Source organism: Pelophylax lessonae (assembly GCF_965119305.1).
Source record: "Pelophylax lessonae genome assembly, chromosome: 6".
Lineage (NCBI taxonomy): Eukaryota > Metazoa > Chordata > Amphibia > Anura > Ranidae > Pelophylax > Pelophylax lessonae.
Genome location: NC_138773.1, coordinates 325,974,662 through 326,001,446, shown reverse-complemented (window position 1 = coordinate 326,001,446; position 26,785 = coordinate 325,974,662). Strand labels below are relative to the sequence as shown.

At 45.8% G+C, this 26,785-nt stretch overlaps 1 protein-coding gene across 1 annotated transcript in view; it reads left to right on the top strand.

The window, feature by feature from the left end:
- ADCY5 (adenylate cyclase 5) overlaps nt 1–15,850 on the top strand; it is a 309,283-nt gene extending 293,433 nt beyond the window's left edge. Inside the window, exons 16-20 of the mRNA XM_082262186.1 lie at nt 4,083–4,209; nt 6,648–6,911; nt 8,864–9,068; nt 9,374–9,498; nt 15,367–15,850. Of these exons, the coding sequence (XP_082118312.1) occupies nt 4,083–4,209; nt 6,648–6,911; nt 8,864–9,068; nt 9,374–9,498; nt 15,367–15,498 (853 nt within the window). The 3' untranslated portion in view covers nt 15,499–15,850. The remainder of the gene's footprint in view (nt 1–4,082; nt 4,210–6,647; nt 6,912–8,863; nt 9,069–9,373; nt 9,499–15,366) is intronic.
- The last annotated feature ends 10,935 nt before the right edge of the window (nt 15,851–26,785 follow it).

Here is a 26,785-nt window from a genome sequence, read left to right as displayed (position 1 = left end):
GGCAGTGACAGGTACTCTTTATGGAGGGATCGGGGGGAATGTGACAGTAATTGGCAGTGACAGGTACTCTTTATGGAGGGATCGGGAGGAATGTGACAGTAATAGGAGTGACAGGTACTCTTTATGGAGGGATCGGGGAGAATGTGACAGTAATAGGAGTGACAGGTACTCTTTATGGAAGGATCGGGGGTCTGTAAGACCCCAAACCCCTCTATTGCACTTTAAAAGCATTCAAAACGCCAAGTTTGGCTTTTTTGAATGCTTTCATTTTTTTTTTTAATCACTTCTGGACCGGAAGGATTTGCCCCCTTAAAGACCAGGACATTTTTTGCGATTCGACACTGCGAACGGACAATTGCGCAGTCGTGCGATGCTGTACCCAAATAAAATTGATGCCCTTTTTTCCCACAAATAGAGATTTATTTTGGTGGTATTTGATCACCTGTGCAATTTTTTTTTTTTTTTTTTTGTGCTATAAACAAAAAAAGAGCGACAATTCTGAAAAAAAAAAACAATATTTTTCACTTTCTGCTATATAACATTCCCAATAAAAAAAAAAATAAAAATAAAAAAAATGAAATTTTTTCATCATTTTAGGCCAATTTGTATGTTGCTACATATTTTTGGTAAAAAAAATTCCAAATAAGTGTATTTTGATTGATTTGCGCAAAAGTTATCGCGTCTACAAACTAGGGGAAAGATTTGCAATTTTTATTTATTTATTTTTTACTAGTAATGGCGGCGATCTGCGACCTTTAGTGGAAATCCAACATTGCGGCGGACAGATCGGACCCCTGACTGACATTTTTGACACTTTTGGGGGCCAGTGACATTACTGCAGTAATCAGTGCTAAAAAATATGCTGTAATAATGACACTGGCAGGGAAGGGGTTAACCCAGGGGCGATCAAAGGGTTATATGTAAGCCTAGGGGAGTGTTTTCTAACTGTGGGGGGAGGGGCTTGTGAAATGACCATAGAGATATGTGTTCCAATATAGAAGGATCACAGGCGCTCTGTGATCATTCCAGGGAGAAGAACGGTCAGCTGTGTTTACAACATCCGACCGTCCTTCTCTCTCAGCGGGGAGCGATCGCGGTTGGCCGGCGGCAATCGGAGCCCCAGCCCCGTGTATCGGCATCCCCGCTGCCTAGTGGGGGGCAGGAGCACACCGCCACTGGCGCGCAATCACCCCCTAGCACCACGTGCATGGCCGACGTGTACTACGTCGGTTCGTGCAGCCAAGCCAGCCTGCTGCAGTAAAACTGCGGCGGGCGGTCGGCAAGTGGTTAATATTGATGTCTTATTATTATTTTTAATGAATCGAATAAAACATGTTTAATTGTTTAATCGTTCTCCAGTTATTGGCACCTTTACATGCTGTGCCGGAAGAAAACATAATCTTCGATGGGTGTATGATTTAGTGCCTGTTAACACTATAGCGATGTCAGACATCGCATGTGATTCGCACCGCACTGCTGTGCAAATCACATGCGATGTCTGTGCGATGCAAATCGAATCCCATGAGTGTTCACACCTATGCGATCTGACTCCTGTCCGAACTGACAGTTCGCACTGCGATATGCAAACTAATCTGGGGGTGCCGTTATCTTTGTATTGAAACTCCCAGAAGTTTGCATATGGCAGTGTGAACTGCCTGTGAGTCGGGTGCGATGCGGGAACCCGCAGTGGATTCGCAGGGTTCCCGTATCGCACCAATGTGAACCGGCACTAAGATCTAAACATCTGCAAAAACAGAATGAAATATTGATCAGACAACTGATTCTGATCAACTCATTCTAAACCAAATTTATAAGATTAGCCACAAGTTCCAAAAGTGGTCCTATAGCTCCCTCTAGCGTCCGGACTGCAGAATGATCTGTGATTTCTAATTATTCCTTTTTATTTTTATTTTTCAGGGAGTCCAGCAACTCCACAGAACCCTGGTAAGAAAAACTACATTATTTTCTTTGCTATTTTTTTGTGATTTACAAAGAAATCTGATTTAGGGTGCAGATGTTACTCATCAGTCAGAAGGAACTAAAAGAATACAATTATTTGAATATAGTTAAAGTGGAGTTCCACCCTAAATTTATACTTACCTCCATCTTCATGCCCCGGGTCACCCAAAAAACAAATGGATAATCGCGATTTTTTTTTTTTTTTTTTACTTACCTCGTATAGAAGAAAATATACTTACCTTACTTCCTCTTCCTCCCCTCGGCGGCCACGGCGATTCGTCACTTCCTGGCTTGCAATGATTTCTGGGAGCTGAACGTCATCGCTCCCAGGAATCAATGCGCCTGCACCGGCCCTGACGTCAGTTCCCTGAAGGCATGCCCAGAAGCTGTGCAGGGATGACGCTGCGGCACCGGAAGTGATGGCGGGGCCGGTGCAGTGCATCGTGGGACCGAAGAGGACGAAAGAGGACACAGAAGAGGATCGCGCTGGCTTCACCCACACCTGAGATGGCAGCGCTGGACAATACTTTTTCAAGGTAAGTATTTCTTCTAAAAGGTAAGTGCAACCCGGGACAGATCAGAGGCTAGCCATTGTGGAATGTACTAGCCCTGACTGTCCCGGGGGGATTTTTATTAAAAAAAAATGTTCCCAGGGTGGAACTCCGCTTTGAGATGACGTTTTAGGAGACAAAGATTAGAATGGCAAGTTCTCCTGCTCGGACTCTCACTGACATTCTGGTCATTTGGGCAGAGATGTGAACCCTGCCTTAGGGGTTTCGTTTTATAAAATGTCACACAGCTATTGCAAATAATCCCTGTTATGTGTCTACTATGTGTGGGTCATTTTCTATATTTCCAATGATGTTTGGGAGCTCCATTGGTGGCCAAAATGTGATATTTCCTCATTGAGGTATTTAAGGAAAATACTGCATTATAACCACTAGATGAAGCTGTCTATCTTTCTATCTATCTATATATATATATATATATACTGTATTGTCAAAAGTATTGGGACGCCTGCCTTTACACACACATGAGCTTTAATGGCATCCCAGTCTTAGTCCGTAGGGTTCAATATTAAGTTGGCTCCGCCCTTTGCAGCTATAACAGCTTCAACTCTTCTGGGAAGGCCGTCCACAAGGTTTAGAAGTGTCTATGGCAATGTTTCACCATTCTTCCAGAAACACATTTGTGAGGTCAGGCACTGGACGAGAAGGCCTGGCTTGCAGTCTGCACTCTACAGTAATTCATCCCTAAGGGGTTCTATCGGGTTGAGGTCAGGACTCTGTGCAGGCCAATCAAGTTCCTCCACCCCAAACTCGCTCATCCATGTCTTTATGGACCTTGCTTTGTACACTGGTACGCAGTCATGTTGGAACAGGGAGGGGCCATCCCCAAACTCCTCCCACAAAGTTGGGAGCATGAAATTGTCCAAAATGTCTGCTGGTGCCTTTAAGAGTTCCCTTCACTGGAACTAAGGGGCCAAGCCCAACCGCTGCAAAACACCCCAACACCATAATCCCCCCTCCACCAAATGACCAGTGCACAAAGCAAGGTCCATAAAGACATGGATGAGGGAGTTTGGGGTGGACGAACTAGACTGGCCTGCACAGAGTCCTGACTTCAACCCAATAGAACACCTTTTGGATGAATTAGAGAGGAGACTGCAAGCCAGGCCTTCTCACCCAACATCAGTGCCTGACCTCCACAAATGCCCTTCTGGAAGAATGGTGAAACATTCCCATAGACACTCCTACACCTTGTGGACAGCCTTCCCAGAAGAGTTGAAGCTGTTATAGCTGCAAAGGGTGGAGCCAACCCAATATTGAACCCTACGGACTAAGACTGGGATGCCATTAAAGTTGGGGGGCTGGGAGGGGGGGGATTCGAATTGTTGTGTTTTCTTGTTTTTTTTTTTTTTTTTTGTACTTATGTCTTTGCAAAATTAATAAAAAAAAAAAAAAAAAGTTTATGTGTAAGTAAAGGCAGGTGTCCCAATACTTTTGACAATATAATGTATGTGTGTGTATACATATATAATTTTTTTTTTTTTTTTTTTACTGGTATATGGAGAGGATCTTTGTTCCCCGGAAAGTAACCGTTCCCCCTTTGTGTCTTTGCAGTACCATCGACAGAGTCGCGCTGAAGATCGCCACACCGATCATAATCACAGTCTTCGTTCTGGCGCTCTATCTGCACGCTCAGCAGGTGGAATCTACGGCCCGGCTGGACTTCCTGTGGAAGCTTCAGGTACTTCACTGTGAGACCCCCATACTGTTCCGGAGGATTCTCTACAAAGTCAGGGGGGGGGGGGGATTAGGACTGAATTTCCACCAGATGCAAATTTGAACTACAGCAATTCCATTCTCCGGGGTGTCCCCTTCCAGAAATGATGTCACATTTTGGGGGTTCTAAGTGATCTTCTGGTTAAAAATGATTGAAACGCGTGGGAAAAAACACAAAAAAAAAACCACAAAAAATGGCGCTGGCACCGAAAAGAGTTAATGGGTAATTCCATGAAAATGGAAAGTCTGTTTTAATGGAATAATATTTTCCTACTCCATCTGGTATTAAAGACAATGAAAGATTTAGACCAACTATATATACAGTATCTCACAAAAGTAAGTACACCCCTCACATTTTTGTAAATATTTTATTCTATCTTTTCATGTGACAACACTGAGGAAATGACACTTTGCTACAATGTAAAGTAGTGATTGTACAGCTTGTATAACAGTGTAAATTTGCTGTCCCCTCAAAATAACTCAACACACAGCCATTAATGTCTAAGCCGCTGGCAACAAAAGTGAGTACACCCCTAAGTGACAATGTCCAAATTGGGCCCAATTAGCCATTTTCCCTCCCTGGTGTCATGTGACTCGTTAGTGTTACAAGGTCTCAGGTGTGTTAAATTTGGTGTTATCGCTCTCACTCTCTCATACTGGTCACTGGAAGTTCAGCATGGCACCTCATGGCAAAGAACTCTCTGAGGATCCGAAAAAAAGAATTGTTGCTCTACATAAAGATGGCCTAGGCTATAAGAAGATTGCCCAGACCCTGAAACTGAGCTGCAGCACGGTGGCCAAGACCATACAGCGGTTTACCAGGACAGGTTCCACTCAGAACAGGCCTCACCATGGTACACCAAAGAAGTTGAGTGCCGTGCTCAGCGTCATATCCAGAGGTTATCTTTGGGAAATAGATGTATGAGTGCTGCCAGCATTGCTGCAGAGGTTGAAGGGGTGGGGGGGTCAGCCTGTCAGTGCTCAGACCATACGCCGCACACTGCATCAAATTGGTCTGCATGGCTGTCATCCCAGAAGGAAGCCTCTTCTAAAGATGATGGACAAGAAAGCCTGCAAACAGTTTGCTGAAGACAAGCAGACTAAGTACATGGAATACTGGAACCATCTCCTGTGCTCTGATGAGACCAAGATAAACTTATTTGGGTCAGATGGTACTAAGCGTGTGGGGCAGCAACCAGGTGAGGAGTAGAAAGACAAGTGTGTCTTCCTACAGTCAGGCATGGTGGTGGGAGTGTCATGGTCTGGGGCTGCATGAGTGCTGCCAGCACTGGGGAGCTACAGTTCATTGAGGGAACCATGAATGCCAACATGTACTGTGACATACTGAAGCAGAGCATGATCCCCTCCCTTCAGAGACTGGGCCGCAGGGCAGTATTCCAACATAACGACCCCAAACACCTCCAAGATGACCACTGCCTTGCTAAAGAAGCTGAGGGTAAAGGTGATGGACTGGCCAAGCATGTCTCCAGACCTAAACCCTATTGAGCATCTGTGGGGGATCCTCAAACAGAAGGTGGAGGAGGGCAAGGTCTCTAACATCCACCAGCTCTGTGATGTCATCATGGAGGAGGGGAAGAGGACTCCAGTGACAACCTGTGAAGCTCTGGTGAACTCCATGCCCAAGAGGGTTAAGGCAGTGCTGGAAAATAATGGCGGCCACACAAAATATTGACACTTTGGGCCCAATTTGGACATTGTCACTTAGGGGTGTACTCACTTTTGTTGCCAGCGGTTTAGACATTAATGGCTGTGTGTTGAGTTATTTTGAGAGGACAGTAAATTTACACTGTTATACAAGCTGTACACTCACTACTCTACATTGTAGCAAAGTGTCATTTCTTCAGTGTTGTCACATGAAAAGATAGAATAAAATATTTACAAAAATGTGAGGGGTGTACTTATTTTTGTGAGATACTGTGTATGTGTATATATATATACACACACACATTATATTACCAAAAGTATTGGGACGCCGGCCTTTACTCACACATGAACTTTAATGGCATCCCAGTCTTAGTCCGTAGGGTTCAATATTGAGTTGGCCCACCCTTTGCGGCTATAACAGCTTCAACTCTTCTGGGAAGGCCGTCCACAAGGTTTAGGAGTGTCTATGGGAATGTTTGACCATTCTTCCAGAAGCGCATTTGTGAGGTCAGGCACTGATGTTGGACGAGAAGGCCTGGTTCGCAGTCTCCACTCTAATTCATCCTAAAGGTGTTCTATCAGGTTCAGGTCAGGACAGTCAAGTTCCTCCACCCCAAACTTGTTCATCCATGTCTATGTCAGCAAGCCCAGACCGCGATTTACGGGTTTTCCCCCGCCATAGAACGTATTGATATCTCTATGTTCTTCTACTCTCACCTTCTTTCATTCTTCTTGTAGGCCACAGAGGAGAAGGAGGAGATGGAAGAGCTCCAGGCATACAACCGGCGCCTCCTCCATAATATTCTTCCCAAGGATGTCGCCGCCCACTTTCTGGCGCGGGAGAGGCGCAACGATGAGCTTTATTACCAGTCTTGTGAGTGCGTCGCCGTCATGTTCGCCTCCATTAGCAACTTCTCCGAGTTCTACGTGGAACTGGAAGCCAACAACGAGGGGGTGGAGTGTCTGCGGCTTCTCAACGAGATCATCGCGGACTTCGATGAGGTGAGGGCGGGGACTTCTTCCCTGTAATGAAGGGTTAGAAAGTGACAGCGTGAGTGATGGCGGGAGGAATACGCCCAGAGGGCGGAGACTCTTCCTAAGGACCGGCAGTGGGACAACCTATAACACACATTTCCAGTTTATATAAAGGCAACTGCAGCTAAAAAGCTTGAAATACATCAGGTTTCCCAACAGAGCCCCTCACCCCTGACATCAGGTCCCTCATCAGAGCCCCCCCTTACATCAGGTTCCCCATCAGAGTCCCCTTACATCAGGTTCCCCAGCAGAGCCTCCCCTCCCCTTATATCAGGTTCATCATCAGAGTCCCCCCTTACATCAGGTTCCCCATCAGAGCCCCCCCCCCCTCTTTATATCAGGTTCCTCATCAGAGTCCCCTTACATCAGTTTCCCCATCAGAGCCCCCCCCTCCTTTACATCAGGTTCCCCATCAGAGTCTCCCCTCACATCAGGTTCCCCATCAAAGCCCCCCCCCCCCCATATCAGGTTCCTCATCAGAGTCCCCCCTTACATCAGGTTCCCTATCAGAGCCCCCCTTATATGAGGGTCCTCATCAGAGTCCCCCCTTACATCAGGTTCCCCATCTGAGTCCCCCTTACATCAGGTTCCTCATCAGAGCCCCCCTTATATGAGGTTCCTCATCAGAGTCCCCCTTACATCAGGTTCCCCATCAGAGCCCCCCCCCCCTCTTTATATCAGGTTCCTCATCAGAGTCCCCTTACATCAGTTTCCCCATCAGAGCCCCCCCCCTCCTTTACATCAGGTTCCCCATCAGAGCCACCCCTTACATCAGGTTCCTCATCAGAGTCCCCCTTCAATCAGGGTCCCCACCAAAGCCCCCCATTACATTAGGGACCCCACCAGAACCCCCATTACATCAGGTACCCCATCAGAGCCCCTCCTTACATCAAGTTGCCCATCAGAGCCCCCCCCCCCTATTATCAGGTTCTTTATCCGAGTCCCCTTCCATAAGGTTCCCCATCTGAGCCCTCCCTTACATCAGGTTCCCCAACAGAGTTCCCCTTACATCAGGTTCCCCATGAGAGCCCCCCCCCCTTACATCAGGTTCCCCATCAGAGTCCCCCTTACATTAGGTTCCCCATTAGAGTTCCCGTTACATTAGGTTCCCCATCAGAGCCCCCCCCCCCTTACATCAAGTTCCCCATCAGAGCCCCCCCCCCCTTACATCAGGTTCACCATCAGGTTCCCCATCAGAGCCCCCCCTTTATATCAGGTTCCCCATCAGAGCCCCTCCTTCCCTCAGGTTCCCCATCAGAGTCCCCCCTTCCCTCAGGTTCCCCATCAGAGTCCCCCCTTCCATCAGGTTCCCCATCAGAGTCCCCCTTAAATCAGGGTCCCCATCACAGTCTCCCTTTACACGTGGTTCCCCATTAATTAGGGTCCCCACCAGAATCCCCACTTACTTCAGGCTCCCCATCAGAGTTCCTTCTAACATAAGGTTCCCCATCAGAGCCCCCCATTTCACGAGAGTCCCCCCTTACATCAGGGTCCCCATCAGAGTCCCAACTTAAATCAGAGCTCCTCCTTCCATTAGGGACCCACCAGAGCCCCCCCCCCCCCCCTACATCAGGGCCCTTATCAGATTCCCCTTTTACAGCAGGGTCTCCATTAGAGTTACCCCTTAAATCAGATCCTCTGCTTCAATCAGTGACCCATCAGAGTTCCCCCCTTACATCAGTGTCCCCCGTACCCTACCGTTATTTTCTATATTCGGTGGTAGTAAGGTGGTTTAAAAAGTGTAAAAAATAATTTAAGTGGATAAATGAGTCCAACCAACAGTAAAACCAACGCACACGGACACGGCCGTCTCCCATGGACAGAAGGGCCCCTCATGAATGGATTAGGGGGATGCATGGAATCAGCTCATAGTCCATATAGGTAACCCGTATCTTTCAATGACCCCCCCACATTGACAGATCATCAGTGAGGATGAGTTTCGGCAGCTGGAGAAGATAAAGACGATCGGCAGCACTTACATGGCGGCTTCCGGACTCAACGATACGACTTACGACAAGGCGGGGAAATCGCACATCAAGGCTCTGGCCGATTATGCAATGAGGCTGATGGATCAGATGAAATACATCAACGAACATTCGTTCAACAACTTCCAGATGAAGATCGGTGAGTTCCCCCCCTCCCCCCCCATCGCTAAACTTTCAGGATTATACAATGAAGCGCTGCGAGCCCCAGGAACCAATCAGTGAAAATGAGTTCTGATTGGTGGGGGGAGGGGGGGGGGGGATTGCCGCACTCTGACCTTTGACCTAAAAACTATAAATTATTTATAATGACCCTGGATAAAATCACTTCTGGTCCTGGGGGAGACTGACAAAGCATGCTGGGGGTTGTAGTTCCACAAGAATCCGATTACATCGCACACGTTCTGTACAATCTGTAAGATTAGACTTTCTTCTCTCGTGTGACAGGGCTGAACATCGGACCGGTGGTCGCCGGTGTAATTGGGGCCAGGAAACCGCAGTACGATATTTGGGGGAACACAGTGAATGTGGCGAGTCGCATGGACAGCACCGGGGTGCCAGAGAGGATCCAGGTGAGCTAATTATGGTATCTCTTATGGTATTCAGCAGTGTCATATAAAAATCCTGCATATTTACCACTTTCCACCAGTAGGTGACAAACTCTGTGCAAGTGCAGGATGGGGGCTCTACATACTTGGTGCCCAATGTGAGGCATGCCACCCTTAGGCACCTATTGTGTGGCCCTCAGAGCTATGATTTACAGCAGTGGTCTCCAAACTATGGCCCGGGAGGCAGATGTGGACCTTTGCTTGCCTTCATCCAGCCCTTGGGGTATTATTCCTCCCACTGACACCAATGGTGGGGCACTATTCTTTTCACTGACACCAATGATGGGACACTATTCCTCCCACTGACACCAATGATGGGGCACTTTCCTCCTACGGACACCAATAATGGGGCACTACTTCTCCCACTGACACCAATGATGGGGCAATATTCCTCCCACTGACACCAATGATGGGGCACTATTCTTTCCACTGACACCAATGATGGGGCACTATTTCTCCCACTGACACCAATGATGGGACACTATTCCTCCTACGGACACCAATAATGGGGCACTATTCCTCCCACTGACACCAATGATGGGACACTATTCCTCCCACTGACACCAATGATGGGGCACTATTCCTTCCACTGATACCAATGATGGGGCACTATTCCTCCCACTGACACCAATGATGGAGCACTATTCCTCCCACTGACACCAATGATGGGACACTATTCCTCCCACTGACACCAATGATGGGGCACTATTCCTCCCACTAATACCAATGATGGGGCGCTATTCCTTTCACTGACACCAATGATGGGGCACTATTCCTCCCACTGATACCAATGATGGGGCACTATTCCTCCCACTGACACCAATGATGGTGCACTATTCCTTCCACTGACATCAATGATGGGACACTATTCCTCCCACTGACACCAATGATGGGGCACTATTTCTCCCACTGGGATTTTATGTGATAGACCGACACAAAGTGACCATAATTGTGAAGTGGAAGGAAAATGATAAATGATACAAATAAATCTGTGAAAAGTGTGGCTGCATTTGTATTCACCCCCCTTTACTCTGATACCCCGAACTAAAATCTAGTGGAACCAACAGCCTTCAGAAGTCACCTGATTAGTAAATCCGCCTGTGTGTAATGTAATCTCAGTATTAATACAGCTGATCTGTGAAGCCCTCAGAGGTTTGTTAGAGAACCTTAGTGAACAAACAGCATCATGAAGGCCAAGGAACACAGCAGACAGGTCAGGGATAAAGTTGTGGAGAAGGTTAAAGCAGGGTTAGGTTATAATAAAATCTCCCAAGCTTTGACCATCTCACGGAGCACTGCTCAATCCATCATCAGAAAATGGGAAGAGTATGGCACAACTGCAACCCTACCAAGACATGGCCGTCCACCTAAACTGACCGGCCGGGCAAGGAGAGCATTCATCAGAGCAGCCAAGAAGCCCATGGGAACTCTGGAGGAGCTGCAGAGATCCACAGCTCAGGTGGGAGAATCTGTCCACAGGACAACTATTAGTCGTGCGCTCCACAAATCTGCCCTTTATGGAAGAGTGAGAAGAAGAAAGCCATTGGTGGAAGAAAGCCATAAGAAGTCCTGTTTGCAGTTTGGGAGAAGCCATGTGGGGGACACAGCAAACATGTGGGGGGAGGAGCTCTGCTCAGATGAGACCAAACATGAAGCAAAATGCTATGTGTGGGGGAAAATTAACACTGGTACATAGTTAGTGAGGTTAAAAAAAGACATCAGTCCTAACCAGTTCAACCTATGATGTGTGTGTGTGTTTACTGTTAAGTGCACATTGTATACCCCTGTATGTTGTACATTGTATACCCCTGTATGTTGCACATTGTATACCCCTGTATGTTGCACATTGTATACCCCTGTATGTTGCACATTGTATACCCCTGTATGTTGTACATTGTATACCCCTGTATGTTGTACATTGTATACCCCTGTATGTTGTACATTGTATACCCCTGTATGTTGTACATTGTATACCCCCTGTATGTTGTACATTGTATACCCCTGTATGTTGTACATTGTATACCCCTGTATGTTGCACATTGTATACCCCTGTATGTTGTACATTGTATACCCCTGTATGTTGTACATTGTACACCCCTGTATGTTGTACATTGTATATCCCTGTATGTTGTGGTCTTTAAGGTGCCCATCTAATAGTTTTTTGAAACTATCAATGCTCCCTGCTGATACAACAGTTTGCGGAAGAGAATTCCACATCCTTACTGCTCTTACAGTGAAGAACCCCCTGCGTATTTTAAGGTTAAACCGCCTTTCCTCTAGTTTTAGTGAGTGGCCACGTGTCTTATTGTATTCCCTTTCTCTGAATAGTTTGTTCCTTATGCTAGGGTCGCCAGTACAGTATTTGTACATTGATATCATATCCCCCCTCAATCGTCTCTTCTCCAGAGAGAATAAGTTCAGTGCTTGTAGTCTTTCCTCATAGCTGATGTCCTCCATTCCCCTAATTATTTTTGTTGCCCTTCTCTGGACTCTCTCCAGTTCCAGCACATCCTTCCTGAGGACCGGTGCCCAGAACTGGACAGAATACTCCAGATGTGGCCGGACCAGAGTCTTGTAGAGTGGGAGAATAATCTCTTTATTTCTGGAGTGAATCCCCTTTTTTATACATCCCAGTATTCTGTTGGCTTTGCTTGCAGCGGCTTGGCATTGCATGCCACTGCCAAGCCTGTTGTCTACCAGTACCCCCAGGTCCTTTCCCAACCTAGACTCACCCAGAGCCCCCCCCAGTGAGTAACTTGCTTTCTGGTTTCTGGCACCCAGGTGCATTACTTTACATTTTTCAACATTAAACCTGAACACACCCCGTGTTAGGGACTGGTAACTGTCTTTTTTTGTATTTTTCTTGTTGCCAAAATCAATAAAAAGAATTTTTCAAAAAAAAAAAAAACCTGAACACACCATCCCCGCTGTGAAACATGGTGGTGGCAGCATCATGTTGTGGGGATGCTTTTCTTTATTAGGGACAGGGAAGCTGGTCAGAGTTGATGGGAAGATGGATGGAGCCAAATACAGGACAATCTTAGAAGAAAACCTGTTAGAGTCTGCAAAAGACTTGAGACTGGGGCGGAGCTTCACCTTCCAGCAGGACAACGACCCGAAACATCCAGCCAGAGCTACAATGGAATGGTTTACATCAAAGCATATTCATCTGTTAGAATGGCCCAGTCACAGTCCAGACCTAAATCACATTGAGAATCTGTGGGAAGACATGAAAATTGCTGTTCACAGACACTATCCATCCAATATGACAGAGATGAGATATTCTGCAAAGAAGAATGGGCAGAAATGTCCTCTCTAGATGTGCAAAGCTGGTAGAGACATCCCCAAAAAGACTTGCAGCTGTAATTGCAGGGAAAGGCGCTTCTACAAAGTATTGACTCCGGGGGGGGGGGGGGGGGGGGGGGGGAATACAAATGCAGCCACACTTTTCACAGATTTATTTGTATCATTTATCATTTTCCTTCCACTTCACAATTATGGCCACTTTGTGTCGGTCTATCACATCAAATCCCAATAAAATACGTTTACATTTTTGGTTGTAACATGACAAAATGCAAAAACCTTCAAGGGGTGTGAATACTTTTTCAAGGAACTGTATCTGTAGCCAGACATTTCGCCTGCTAGGATAACTCTATCCTAGGCATTAGTTTATAGCTATCATGTACAACATGACAGAGAATAGGTGCAGGAACTCCTCCCTTCTTAATAAACCATTGACTCCGCCTCATACCCACCTCCGAGCACCGTTCCTTTGTTCGACCTCCCAGTATCACCCTTTTAGAGAACACAGAACCAGGTATCATTTTGTGGAGCAAACTATTCTGTATGGAATGTGTTGACACTGCAGTGGTGCGACTTCGGGGGCGACCTGTGAAGTCGTGTGCACCGCGACTTCGGCGCGACTTGCACGGACTTCATATACTGAATTTCAATGCAAGTCGCTCCGAGGTCGCCCCGAAGTAGTACAGGACCCTTTTTCTAAGTCGGAGCGACTTGTGTCGCTCCTATTAGAACGGCTCCTGTACTACACAATGGACCGCGACTTGTCAGGCTGACCAAGTCGCCTGACAAGTCGTACTAGTGTGAACAGGCACTTAACCACTTAAGCCCCGGAAGATTTTACCCCCTTCCTGACCAGGGCCTATTTTGCGATTCGGCACTGCATGAATTTAACGGACAATTGCGCGGTCGTGCGACGCTGTACCTAAACGAATTTGACGTCCTTTTTTTCCCACAAACAGAGCTTTCTTTTGGTGGTATTTGATCATCTGTGCGATTTTTTGATCATGCACTATAAACAAAAAAAGAGCGTCAATTTTGCAAAAATAACAATATTTTTCACATTTTTTTATATGAAATTCCCCCCCCAAAAAAATGTAAAAATCAAAATTTTTTAACATTTTCGGCCAATTTGTTTTATGCTACATATGTTTGGTAAAAAAAATCGCAAAAAGCGTATTTTGATTGGTTTGCACAAAAGTTATCGCGTTTACTAACAAAGGGAAAGATTTTTGTCATTTTTGTTGTTTTTTTTTTTAACGAGCAATAGCGGCGATCTGCGATTTTTTTTTGCGGTACTGCGACATTGCGGCGGACAGATCGGACCCTTGACTGACATTTTTGACACTTTTGGGGCTACTAGTGACATTACTACAGTAATCAGTGCTATAAATATGCACTGTTACTGTAATAATAATTACACTGGCAGAGAAGGGGTTAACTTTTTTTGAGAGGGAGGGGTTATGTGTGTCCCTAGGGGCGTGATTCTAACTGTGATTGGCTGTGGCTTGAGGTGTAGGAACAATGATCAACGGTTCTACATAGTAGAACCGTATGATCACAATTCCTACACAGGGGAGAATGACAGGCGGCTTGTTTACATCAGCGGCCTGCCTTTCTCCCTCTCCACCCGACGATCGCGAGTGACCGGCGGACATCGGGTCCGCCAGTCACACGCGCGCGGGGGGGGTCCGTGACCGCGCGGGAGCGCGCCTTCGGCGGCGAGCGCTCGCTCCATAGACCCTCACAGGCTAGCGACGTAGTACTACTGGGGCAGGGGGCTGACCGCCGCAGTAAATAGTCGTGCGGCGGTCGGCAAGCGGTTAATGATAACAAGAAAGGCAGCAAAATAGATCTAGCAACAATGGCCACCCCAGCGAAAATAGATCCACCCCAGCAACAATGGATTACCAACAGCCAGCATCAATAGACCCCCCCAACACCCAGCAACATTAGACCCCTAGCTCAAGAGTAGATCCCTCCCAGCAACAATTGACCCCCTGCATCCCAGCAACAATTGACCCCCTGCAACATAAGACCCCCTCCCAGCAATAATAGATCCCCCACAAGCAAGAATAGACCCCCCCCAGCAAAAATAGATCTCCCTCCAGCAACAATAGATTCCCCAGCAGCCAACATCAGTAGACCCTCCAGGAGTCAGAAACAACGACCCCCCCCGTCAACAGTACATCCCTTCCAGCAATGATTGACTCCCCAGCAATATAAGACCCACCCCCAGCCACAATAGATTCCCCACAAGCAACAAAAGACCTCCCCAGCAACAGTAAACCCCCTTCCTCCACAAAAATAGATCCCCTCCAGCAACAATAGATTACCTAGCATCAATAGACTCTCCAGCATACCTCAGCACCCTTTTGCCATTACATACATTCAGTTCTGGAGGTGCTGGAACTGCGTTCCCCCGCGTTCCTGCTGAAAAAAAGCCCTGCCCTTATGTATGTAAATATCTTGAAAAGAATCTTGAATAAAAAAATATTCTTTGACAATAAAGATTCTTTGTTTCGTTTTCAGGTTACGGCGGACCTCCAGCAGGTCCTGGCGGCCAACAATTACTCCCTGGAATGCCGAGGGGTGGTGAAGGTGAAAGGAAAAGGAGAGATGACCACTTACTTCCTAAATCACGGCCCCCCTAGACCGAGTTAGCGCACCGAGAGACGCTTACCGCAACACCGTGCACTGAAACCATTGACTGACTGACGGGGTCCTCACTCTAAAAAGGGCGACTGACCAAAGATTCCGGATGTGAACGCCTGGCTACGGAGCGGCGCCACCTGGGAGGACCAGAGAATAAATGTTATTTATTGACCCGACTCAATGATTTCCTCTATGAAGGAATGAAGGAATGTATTACGGTACCAGATCGCCAGCGGACCGCGTCAGAACCGCCCAAGACTTGCCACGGGCCGTCTTTTTATCTTCCAGTGTAAGAGATCCACCAGTAGAACTTTGGTTAAAAGAGACAACCTCACAATTTGTACCGTTTTCTGGGTAATATTTTCACAAAGGCAGGGCGAATATCGATTCCCCAACCCCCCCCCTGAGAGCTCCGCGCTTCAGTGGCGCTCTTAGCTGCCGGCGACTTGATAGGCGCCCTCCGCCCTGTCGCGGTACTTTTGCTCGCTGAACGATCTGACGTACATCCTTTTTGTAAGTTTATTTTGTAATATTTTAGTGTGGAGATCTAAATGAAAAAAACAAAAAAAAACAAAACAGATTCTATATTTTGTAAATTCTATACAAAGGCACCGAGTGTTATACCGAGATCATTCTGTATTGTAGACGCTGGTCAGGCCTACGCGTTTCATCCAGTAACGGACATGGCAGTTTTGTCGGTACCACAATATACAGCGCGAAGAGTGTCCATTTAGAGTGTTATGTCATTTTAAGGGTTGACTTTTTGGGGGGGCTTTTTACGTGCGAATTCTCCAATTTTCTATCGTCACTTAAAATCGCGATTTCTTCCACGGATTAATCACGCAAATTTATTTATTTTTATGCGGAAAAAGCAAACGTTTTCTTAACTATCCCTGATATAATCGATTTTGTATCCGTTTGTGGGAGGAGTGGCTGCTAAGGACGCGGTCTGCGGTTTTAAGGTACGCTGCGACACTTTCCCGCCACCAGCGATGAGGATGTATATTGTCTTCCTATTAAACTGCCACGTCTTTCCATGTAATATATACACATAGAAAATATACTCCTAGTTTCTTTATCGTATTATTTAAAATCCATATTTAATGACACCACTCCATCTGCGCCACTCCGCTGTGGGCCGTCTTAGTAAAAGCTATGCCACTCGCCACAAAGCTGTCCGCCTATCGGCGCGCTCACCAGCTGAGCCCACAGTGACATCGGCTGCGTCTTTTTTTGGTTGGTCAGTTGCTGCAACAAGAATTTCCCATGGAAAATATCTTTGCATCGTTTGAACATTAAATTCTATTTCACTGGTGTGGTTGTGTGTTTCATTTTGTGATGTCATTTCGACTGATGAACTGGCTCCAGAAGTATAGACTCCTCTATAACCATCACCAATGGGGTTAACCCAGAGTAGTTTGTGTCTCTGCCCCTTCCACAAAAGTGAGATTTCCTGCAGTAGGTTGTGTCTCTGCCCATCAGTACAGCCTATCAGTGCCCATCAATGCAGCCTATCAGTGCCCATCAGCACAGCCTCATCAGTGCCCATCAATGCAGCCTATCAGTGCCCATCAGTGCAGCCTCATCAGTCACCCTCAATGTAGCATATCAGTGCCCATCAGTGCACCCTTATCAGTGCCCATCAATGCAGCCTATCAGTGCCCATCAATGCATCCTCATCAGTGTCCATCAATACAGCCTATCAGTGCAGCCTCATCAGTGCAGCCTTATTAGTCACCATCAATGCAGCCTCATCAGTGCCTATCAATCCAGCATACCAGTGCCCATCAATGCAGCCTCATCAGTGCAGTCTATCAGTGCCCATCAATGCAGCCTCATCAGTGCCCATCAATGCAGCTTATCAGTGCCTATAAGTGCAGCCTCATCAGTGCATCCTCATCGGTCACCATCAATGCAGCCTATCAGTGCCCATCAATCCAGCAGATCAGTACCCATCAATCCAGCCTATCAGTACCCATCAGTGCAGCCTCATAGGTGCCTATCAGTGCAGCCTCATCAGTGCCCATCAATGCAGCCTCATCAAGTGCCCATCAATCCAGCCTACCAGTTCCCATCAATTACATCCTCATCAGTGCAGCCTATTAGCACCCATCAGTGCAGCCTCATCAGAGCCCATCGGCACAGCCTCGTCAGTGCCCATCAATGCAGCCTATCAGCTCCCATAAATGCAGCCTCATCGATGCCCCTTCAACGTAGCCTATCAGTGCTCATCAATGCAGCCTATCAGTGCCCATAAGCACAGCCTATCAGTGCCCATTGATGCCGGCTCATCACTGCCCATCAATGCAACCTAATCAGTGCCCATCAGTGCAGCCTATCAGTGCCCATCAATGCTCATCAATACAACCTATCAGTGCCCATCAATGCGGCCACAGTGAGGAATCAGGAGGAGAGCCCGTTGGATCACCAAGTGAGGGGATCTCCTACTGTTACACAGCTTGGATCTGAAACGCCAGCCACTATGATAAGACGTCACCCTACTTCAATTTTCCAGCATTGGACCAGTGTGCAGTCTATCAAAGGAGCCGGTCAAGGAGGCGGGACTTTGTTTGACAGAAGTCGGCATTTCAGATCCAAGCTGTGTCACAGAAGGAATTTCTCTCTCTGTGTGATCTGGCCAGCTCTCCTCATCTTCTCCTTTACCGATCGCTGGGAGGAGACTCGGCTCCCATTGACCCTGCCTGCCAGCGGTGCCTGCCCCCCCTCTGATGTGGCACACACTTGTCCTCAGCTTATTTCCACTCACCAAATGGGAGCAGGCGAGTAGAAATTTTGAGGGCTGTTGCCCTCCTGAACCTTATTCACCCTTAACCAAGCATAGGCCTTTCCAATCCAAGTGCCTACATTATCTGGTTTTTAGCCCTGATGAAGGGGTCATCAGGGCCAGTGCTGAGCCCCCAAAGTGCATTGGCTGTTACAAAATAAAACTATTTTAAAAAGTCTGTACAAGTTGGTGTGGCTCTTTTATCCTTTCAAAACTTCACTTTTACCAAGAATGTGACCACAGCCCAGAAGCTTCAGTACCCAAAGTCAAGATGTGGCCACATCAGTCTGATCATCAATATACATAGTACATTAATTATTCGGGTCCACAAACCGTCAGGTCATTGTCATCTTGGTAAGTACCTGAAAGAACGAATAAATATAGATCTTGCAACAAGAAAAGAAAGAAATGTAGAGAGGAGGCAAAGCAAGGAATATATGAGGGGAGGGAAGGGAGGGAAGGACTTTAGGACTGTAAGAGAACCCCGAATTCTTGGAACATCGAGGGATCAACTCAAGTGGAGGGTGTGAAATAGTCAAAAAAGAGCAATCAAAACCCTGCGGGATATAGTGGGTTATCCACGGGTCCCAAACTTTTTGGAAACCTGTACTGAGTTGACCAGTATGGCCACCAATTTTTCCATTATTCAGATACCAAGTCATTTTATCCTTGACTTGAGCTATGGTAGGTAGAGAAGATCTCCAAACTTTTCCTAATGTTTGCTTGGCCACTGTTAAAGATGAAGGGAGCAGTTTTCTTTGGTGGTACATGCCAACTTTTACCCATAAACTATCCATTTTATTTTTGGACAATCCCACCATTTATATTTGAGGGTACCTAAGTCACTACAGCCTCTAAAGCAGGTGGAGATCTACCTGAACAACATGAGAGTCATCACCGGGCACAGTGTCCCCTCACACCTGATTGGGTACTACCGTGTCAGCATTGTGTGCATTGCACGGCAATCATGGGTTTAAATCAGGCAGTGAGGAAGTAACATATTGCCTCCTCACCACCTGTCAAACACACTTGAATTGCTTTTCAGAGGAGCAGCAGTGCCTGTTGCACTTGTGAATGAGCCCTTAGTTGCATTCCTCAGCTGAACCCTTAGGGCTCAATCTCAATCACATGTAAAGTTAGAGGGGGGGGGGGGTGGAAAAACCTTGCAGTTGAGTCCTGGTTTTTCTACCGCCAATCCCTACCCTCTAGAGCTGCACGATTCTGGAAAAAATGAGAATCACAATTTTTTTTGCTTAAAATAAAGATCACGATTCTCAGCGTAACATCATCTTTTACATTAAACTAAAATATTGGGCTAATTTTACTGTTTAGTTTTTTTTTTTAATTCATTGAAGTGTATTTTTTTTACCAAAAAATTGCGTTTGAAAGACCGCTGCACAAATACAGTGTGATATAAAATATTGCAACAATCGTCATTTTATTCTATAGGGTCTCTGCTAAATAAATAAATATATATATATATATATATATATATATATATATATATATATATATATATATATATATATACACACACAGTGCCTTGCGAAAGCATTTGGCCCCCTTGAACTTTGCGACCTTTTGCCACATTTCAGGCTTCAAACATAAAGATATAAAACTGAAATTTTTTGTGAAGAATCAACATTAAGTGGGACACAATCATGAAGTGGAACGAAATTTATTGGATATTTCAAACTTATTTAACAAATAAAAAAATGAAAAATTGGGCGTGCAAAATTATTCAGCCCCCTTAAGTTAATACTTTGTAGCGCCACCTTTTGCTGCGATTACAGCTGTAAGTCGCTTGGGGTATGTCTCTATCAGTTTTGCACATTGAGAGACTGACATTTTTGCCCATTCCTCCTTGCAAAACAGCTCGAGCTCAGTGAGGTTGGATGGAGAGCGTTTGTGAACAGCAGTTTTCAGTTCTTTCCACAGATTCTCGATTGGATTCAGGTCTGGACTTTGACTTGGCCATTCTAACACCTGGATATGTTTATTTGTGAACCATTCCATTGTAGATTTTGCTTTATGTTTTGGATCATTGTCTTGTTGGAAGACAAATCTCCGTCCCAGTCTCAGGTCTTTTGCAGACTCCATCAGGTTTTCTTCCAGAATGGTCCTGTATTTGGCTCCATCCATCTTCCCATCAATTTTAACCATCTTCCCTGTCCCTGCTGAAGAAAAGCAGGCCCAAACCATGATGCTGCCACCACCATGTTTGACAGTGGGGATGGTGTGTTCAGGGTGATGAGCTGTGTTGCTTTTACGCCAAACATAACGTTTTGCATTGTTGCCAAAAAGTTTGATTTTGCTTTCATCTGAGCAGAGCCCCTTCTTCCACATGTTTGGTGTCTCCCAGGTGGCTTGTGGCAAACTTTAAACGACACTTTTATGGATATCTTTAAGAAATGGCTTTCTTCTTGCCACTCTTCCATAAAGGTCAGATTTGTGCAGTATACGACTGATTGTTGTCCTATGGACAGAGTCTCCCACCTCAGCTGTAGATCTCTGCAGTTCATCCAGAGTGATCATGGGCCTCTTGGCTGCATCTCTGATCAGTCTTCTCCTTGTATGAGCTGAAAGTTTAGAGGGACGGCCAGGTCTTCGTAGATTTGCAGTGGTCTGATACTCCTTCCATTTCAATATTATGGCTTGCACAGTGCTCCTTGGGATGTTTAAAGCTTGGGAAATCTTTTTGTATCAAAATCCGGGTTTAAACTTCTCCACAACAGTATCTCGGACCTGCCTGGTGTGTTCCTTGTTCTTCATGATGCTCTCTGCACTTTAAACGGACCTCTGAGACTATCACAGTGCAGGTGCATTTATACGGAGACTTGATTACACACAGGTGGATTCTATTTATCATCATTAGTCATTTAGATCAACATTAGATCATTCAGAGATCCTCACTGAACTTCTGGAGAGAGTTTGCTGCACTGAAAGTAAAGGGGCTGAATAATTTTGCACGCCCAATTTTTCAGTTTTTTATTTGTTAACAAAGTTTGAAATATCCAATAAATTTCATTCCACTTCATGATTGTGTCCCACTTGTTGATTCTTGATGTTTGAAGCCTGAAATGTGGCAAAAGGTCACAAAGTTCAAGGGGGTTGAATACTTTCGTAAGGCACTGTATATATATGTATATATATATATATATATATACACCGTCAGGTCCATAAATATTGGGACAACCCAATTCTAATCTTTTTGGCTCTATACACCACCACAATGGATTTGAAATGAAACAAACAAGATGTGCTTTAACTGCTGACTTTCAGCTTTAATTTGAGGGTATTTACATCCAAATCAGGTGAACGGTGTAGGAAATACAACAGTTTGTATATGTGCCTCCCACTTTTTAAGGGACCAAAAGTAATGGGACAGATTAACAATCATAAATCAAACTTTCACTTTTTAATACTTGGTTGCAAATCCTTTGCAGTCAATTACAGCCTGAAGTCTGGAACACATAGACATCACCAGACGCTGGGTTTCATCCCTGGTGATGCTCTGCCAGGCCTCTACTGCAACTGTCTTCAGTTCCTGCTTGTTCTTGGGGCATTTTCCCTTCAGTTTTGTCTTCAGCAAGTGAAATGCATGCTCAATCGGATTCAGGTCAGGTGATTGACTTGGCCATTGCATAACATTCCACTTCTTTCCCTTAAAAAACTCTTTGGTTGATTTCGCAGTATGCTTCGGGTCATTGTCCATCTGCACTGCGAAGCGCCGTCCAATGAGTTCTGAAGTATTTGGCTGAATATGAGCAGATAATATTCCCCGAAACACTTCAGAATTCATCCTGCTGCTTTTGTCAGCAGTCACATCATCAATAAATACAAGAGAACCAATTCCATTGGCAGCCATACATGCCCACGCCATGACACTACCACCACCATGCTTCACTGATGAGGTGGAGCTTTGGATCATGAGCAGTTCCTTTCCTTCTCCATACTCTTCTCTTCCCATCACTCTGGTACAAGTTGATCTTGGTCTCATCTGTCCATAGGATGTTGTTCCAGAACTGTGAAGGCTTTTTTAGATGTTGTTTGGCAAACTCTAATCTGGCCTTCCTGTTTTTGAGGCTCACCAATGGTTTACATCTTGTGGTGAACCCTCTGTATTCACTCTGGTGAAGTCTTCTCTTGATTGATGACTTTGACACACATACACCTACCTCCTGGAGAGTGTTCTTGATCGGACACACATACACCTACCTCCTGGAGAGTGATCTTGATCTGACACACATACACCTACCTCCTGGAGAGTGATCTTGATCTGACACACATACACCTACCTCCTGGAGAGTGATCTTGATCTGGCCAACTGTTGTGAAGGGTGTTTTCTTCACCAGGGAAAGAATTCTTCGGTCATCCACCACAGTTGTTTTCCGTGGTCTTCCGGGTCTTTTGGTGTTGCTGAGCTCACCGGTGCGTTCTTTCTTTTTAAGGATGTTCCAAACAGTTGATTTGGCCACACCTAATGTTTTTGCTATCTCTCTGATGGGTTTGTTTTGTTTTTTCAGCCTAATGATGGCTTGCTTCACTGATACTGACAGCTCTTTTGATCTCATATTGAGAGCTGACAGCAACAGATTCCAAATGCAAATAGCACACTTGAAATGAACTCTGGACCTTTTATCTGCTCCTTGTAAATGGGATAATGAGGGAATAACACACACCTGGCCATGGAACAGCTGAGCAGCCAATTGTCCCATCACTTTTGGTCCCTTAAAAAGTGGGAGGCACATATACAAACCGTTGTAATTTTTACACCGTTCACCTGATTTGGATGTAAATACCCTCAAATTAAAGCTGAAAGTTTGCAGTTAAAGCACATCTTGTTTGTTTCATTTCAAATCCATTGTGGTGATGTATAGAGCCAAAAAGATTAGAATTGTGTCCATGTCCCAATATTTATGGACCTGACTGTATATATATATATATATATATATATATATAAATAAATGTTTGGGGGTTCTAAGTAAATTTCTAGCAAAAAATACTGTAAGCAACAAGTGTCAGAAAAAGGCTTAGTCTTTGGGTCCTTTCACACAGGGCGGTCCGTATTTTCCTCCGCTCAGGCACTTTTTTTTTTTTTAAACGGACACGGATGACACTTTGGAGTGTCCGTTCTGTAAGTTCGTTTATTATCCCATCCGTTTGCAGATGATAAATGGACATAATGTATGTCAATGGGATTGCAGATGTCAGCGGATGACACTGCTGACATCCGTTTTTGCGTCCGTTTCGTTTTTTAAACGGAGGAAAAATAGGGTTCTCTTCCATTCCAAAAAACGGAACTGATCGGAAAGGACGCAAATCGGATGTCAGCAGATGGTCATCCGCTGACATCCGCAATCCCATTGACATGCATTATGCCAGTTTTTCATCCGCAAACGGATGGGATGAAAAACGGACATACGGAACGCCCGTGTAAAGGACCCTTAAAGTTGTTAAACTGCCCCCATTTGCAGAGGAAGTTCATTCCTTTGATCTAAAAGAACCACATGATACAAGGTTTCTATTTATCTCTCAGCCCTAAACAATATTGTTACAAACTTTGCCAGCTGCTATTTGTTTTTTTTGCGAGCTCTGAGCAGAGAACGGCTCTGCACTTAACTTTAACATACAGTATCTCACAAAAGTTAGTACACCCCTTACATTTTTGTAAATAGTTTATTCTATCTTTTCATGTGACAACACTGAAGAAATTACACTTTGCTACAATGTAAAGTAGTGAGTGTACAGCTTGTATAACAGTGTAAATTTGCTGTCCCCTCAAAATAACTCAACACACAGCTATCAATGTCTAAACCGCTGGCAACAAAAGTGAGTACACCCCTAAGTGACAACGTCCAAATTGGGCCCAAAGTGTCAATATTTTGTGTGGCCACCATTATTTTCCAGCACTGCCTTAACCCTCTTGGGCATGGAGTTCACCAGAGCTTCACAGGTTACCACTGGAGTCCTCTTCCCCTCCTCCATGACAACATCACAGAGCTGGTGGATGTTAGAGACCTTGCGCTCCTCCACCTTCCATTTGAGGATGCCCCACAGATGCTCAATAGGGTTTAGGTCTGGAGACATGCTTGGCCAGTCCATCACCTTTACCCTCAGCTTCTTTAGCAAGGTAGTGGTCATCTTGGAGGTGTTTGGGGTCGTTATCATGTTGGAATATTGCCCTGCGGCCCAGTCTCTGAAGGGAGGGGATCATGCTCTGCTTCAGTATGTCACAGTACATGTTGGCATTCATGGTTCCCTCAATGATCTGTAGCTCCCCAGTGCTGGCAGCACTCATGCAGCCCCAGACCATGACACTCCCACCACCATGATTGACTGTAGGGAAGACACACTTGTCTTTGTACTCCTCACCTGGTTGCCGCCACACACGCTTGACACCATCTGAACCAAATACATTTATCTTGGTCTCATCAGAGCACAGGAGATGGTTCCAGTAATCCATGTCCTTAGTCTGCTTGTCTTCAGCAAACTGTTTGCAGGCTTTCTTGTGCGTCATCTTTAGAAGAGGCTTCCTTCTGGGATGACAGCCATGCAGACCAATTTGATGCAGTGTGCGGCGTATGGTCTGAGCACTGACAGGCTGACCCCCCACCCCTTCAACCTCTGCAGCAATGGTGGCTGCACTCATACGTCTATTTCCCAAAGACAACCTCTGGATATGACGCTGAGCATCTGCACATAACTTCTTTGGTCGACCATGGCGAGGCCTGTTCTGAGTGGAACCTGTCCTGTTATATTGCTGTATGGTCTTGGCCACCGTGCTGCAGCTCAGTTTCAGGGTCTTGGCAATCTTCTTAAAGGCTAGGCCATCTTTATGTAGAGCAAAAATAATTTTTTCAGATCCTCAGAGAGTTCTTTGCCATGAGGTGCCATGTTGAACTTCCAGTGACCAGTATGAGAGAGTGAGAGCGATAACACCAAATGTAACGCACCTGCTTCCCATTCACACCTGAAACCTTGTAACACTAACAAGTCACATGACACCGGGGAGGGCAAATGGCTGACTGGGCCCAATTTGGACATTTCTATGAGTTTTCATGAGTTATTTTGAGGGGACAGCAAATTTACACTGTTATACAAGCTGTACACTCACTACTTTACATTGTAGCAAAGTGTCATTTCTTCAGTGTTGTCACATGAAAAGATATAATAAAATATTTACAAAAATGTGAAGGGTGTACTCATTTTTGTGAGATACTGTAAATAACAAATTAGGATCGTGAGGGGGTTGAATTGAGATTGCAATTTTTTAAAGATTAATCATGCAGCTCTACTACCCTCCTTAGCTGCTGAGTCAGCAGCCAAACATGCTGCAGCAGGAAATAAGCTCCCTGTTGCTTTTGGTGGGTGCTACCATCTGCCAATTGTGACCCATTCAAGTAAATGGGGCCAGTCTGAAAGCGCCACCCAACTGCATGCTTCTGCGGGGTCCAAGGGGCTAAAGCAGGTGGTAAGAAAGCAACACAACACTGCCTGCTTGAACCCCTTGTTTGCTGTACTGCACAAGGTTGCAGGGCACTTGCAGAGCGACCTCATTCACATGAATGGATCATGCTTGGCAGGTGCTACACCCACCAACCATCACAGAGCATAAAACTCATGCTGCAGCTGCGACATGTATACACTAGGGATCGACCGATTATCGGCAAAGCCGATATAGCGAGGGCCTATATGCACTTTCCCCGATATATCGGAATCGGTCCCGGAGGTTACCGATATTCCAGAAAGTGCTGTACTGGAGTGATGCCTGCAGCTAGAGCCATCACCCCAGTACCGGCGTCCATAGCCGACAGTCAGCTGTCTTGTAATGACAACCGATGTGGCTAAGAAGCCGCTTGGATGTCATTACAAGGAGTGGGAGGGGACGTTACCCCCCCACCTTCCGTGGCTCACCCGGGTCTCCCGTCCCACCAGGAGACCAGGGCAACCAGCCTGCATGGCCTCTGAAGACCAGATCAAAGCCGCATTCGGCTCTGATCGGGTCGCCATGTAAAACCCAGAAGTGATGTCATGACATCACTTTCAGGTACTCGGCCCCAGATAAAAAAAAATGACAACATTCAAAACAGTCAAACTTAGCATTTTGAATGCTTTTAAGTGCAGAGGAGGGGTTTGGGGTCTTTTACACCCCCAGATCCCTCCACAAGAGTACCTGTCAAGTAAAAAAACATAAAAAAAGAAAATAAGATAAAATGTTCCCATCAGAGTGCCCCCTAACCAGTGTTGGTAGTAACTGCGTTTAAGTAAACGGCGTTACTTAACGCAGTTACTTTTCAGGGTAACGAGTAATCTATCAAATTACTCGTCCTCTCCCTGTAACGCCGTTGCCGTTACTTTCGGCTGCGTTACTGCAATTACATCTACCGCCACTAGATGGCAGTAGATGTAATTGTATTCCCCCTCTCCTCTATGACCGCTGTCCGCAGTGCTGCAGAGAGAAGAGGAGGAGACTGTCGAGTGAGTCACACTCACGATCATCTCGGACAG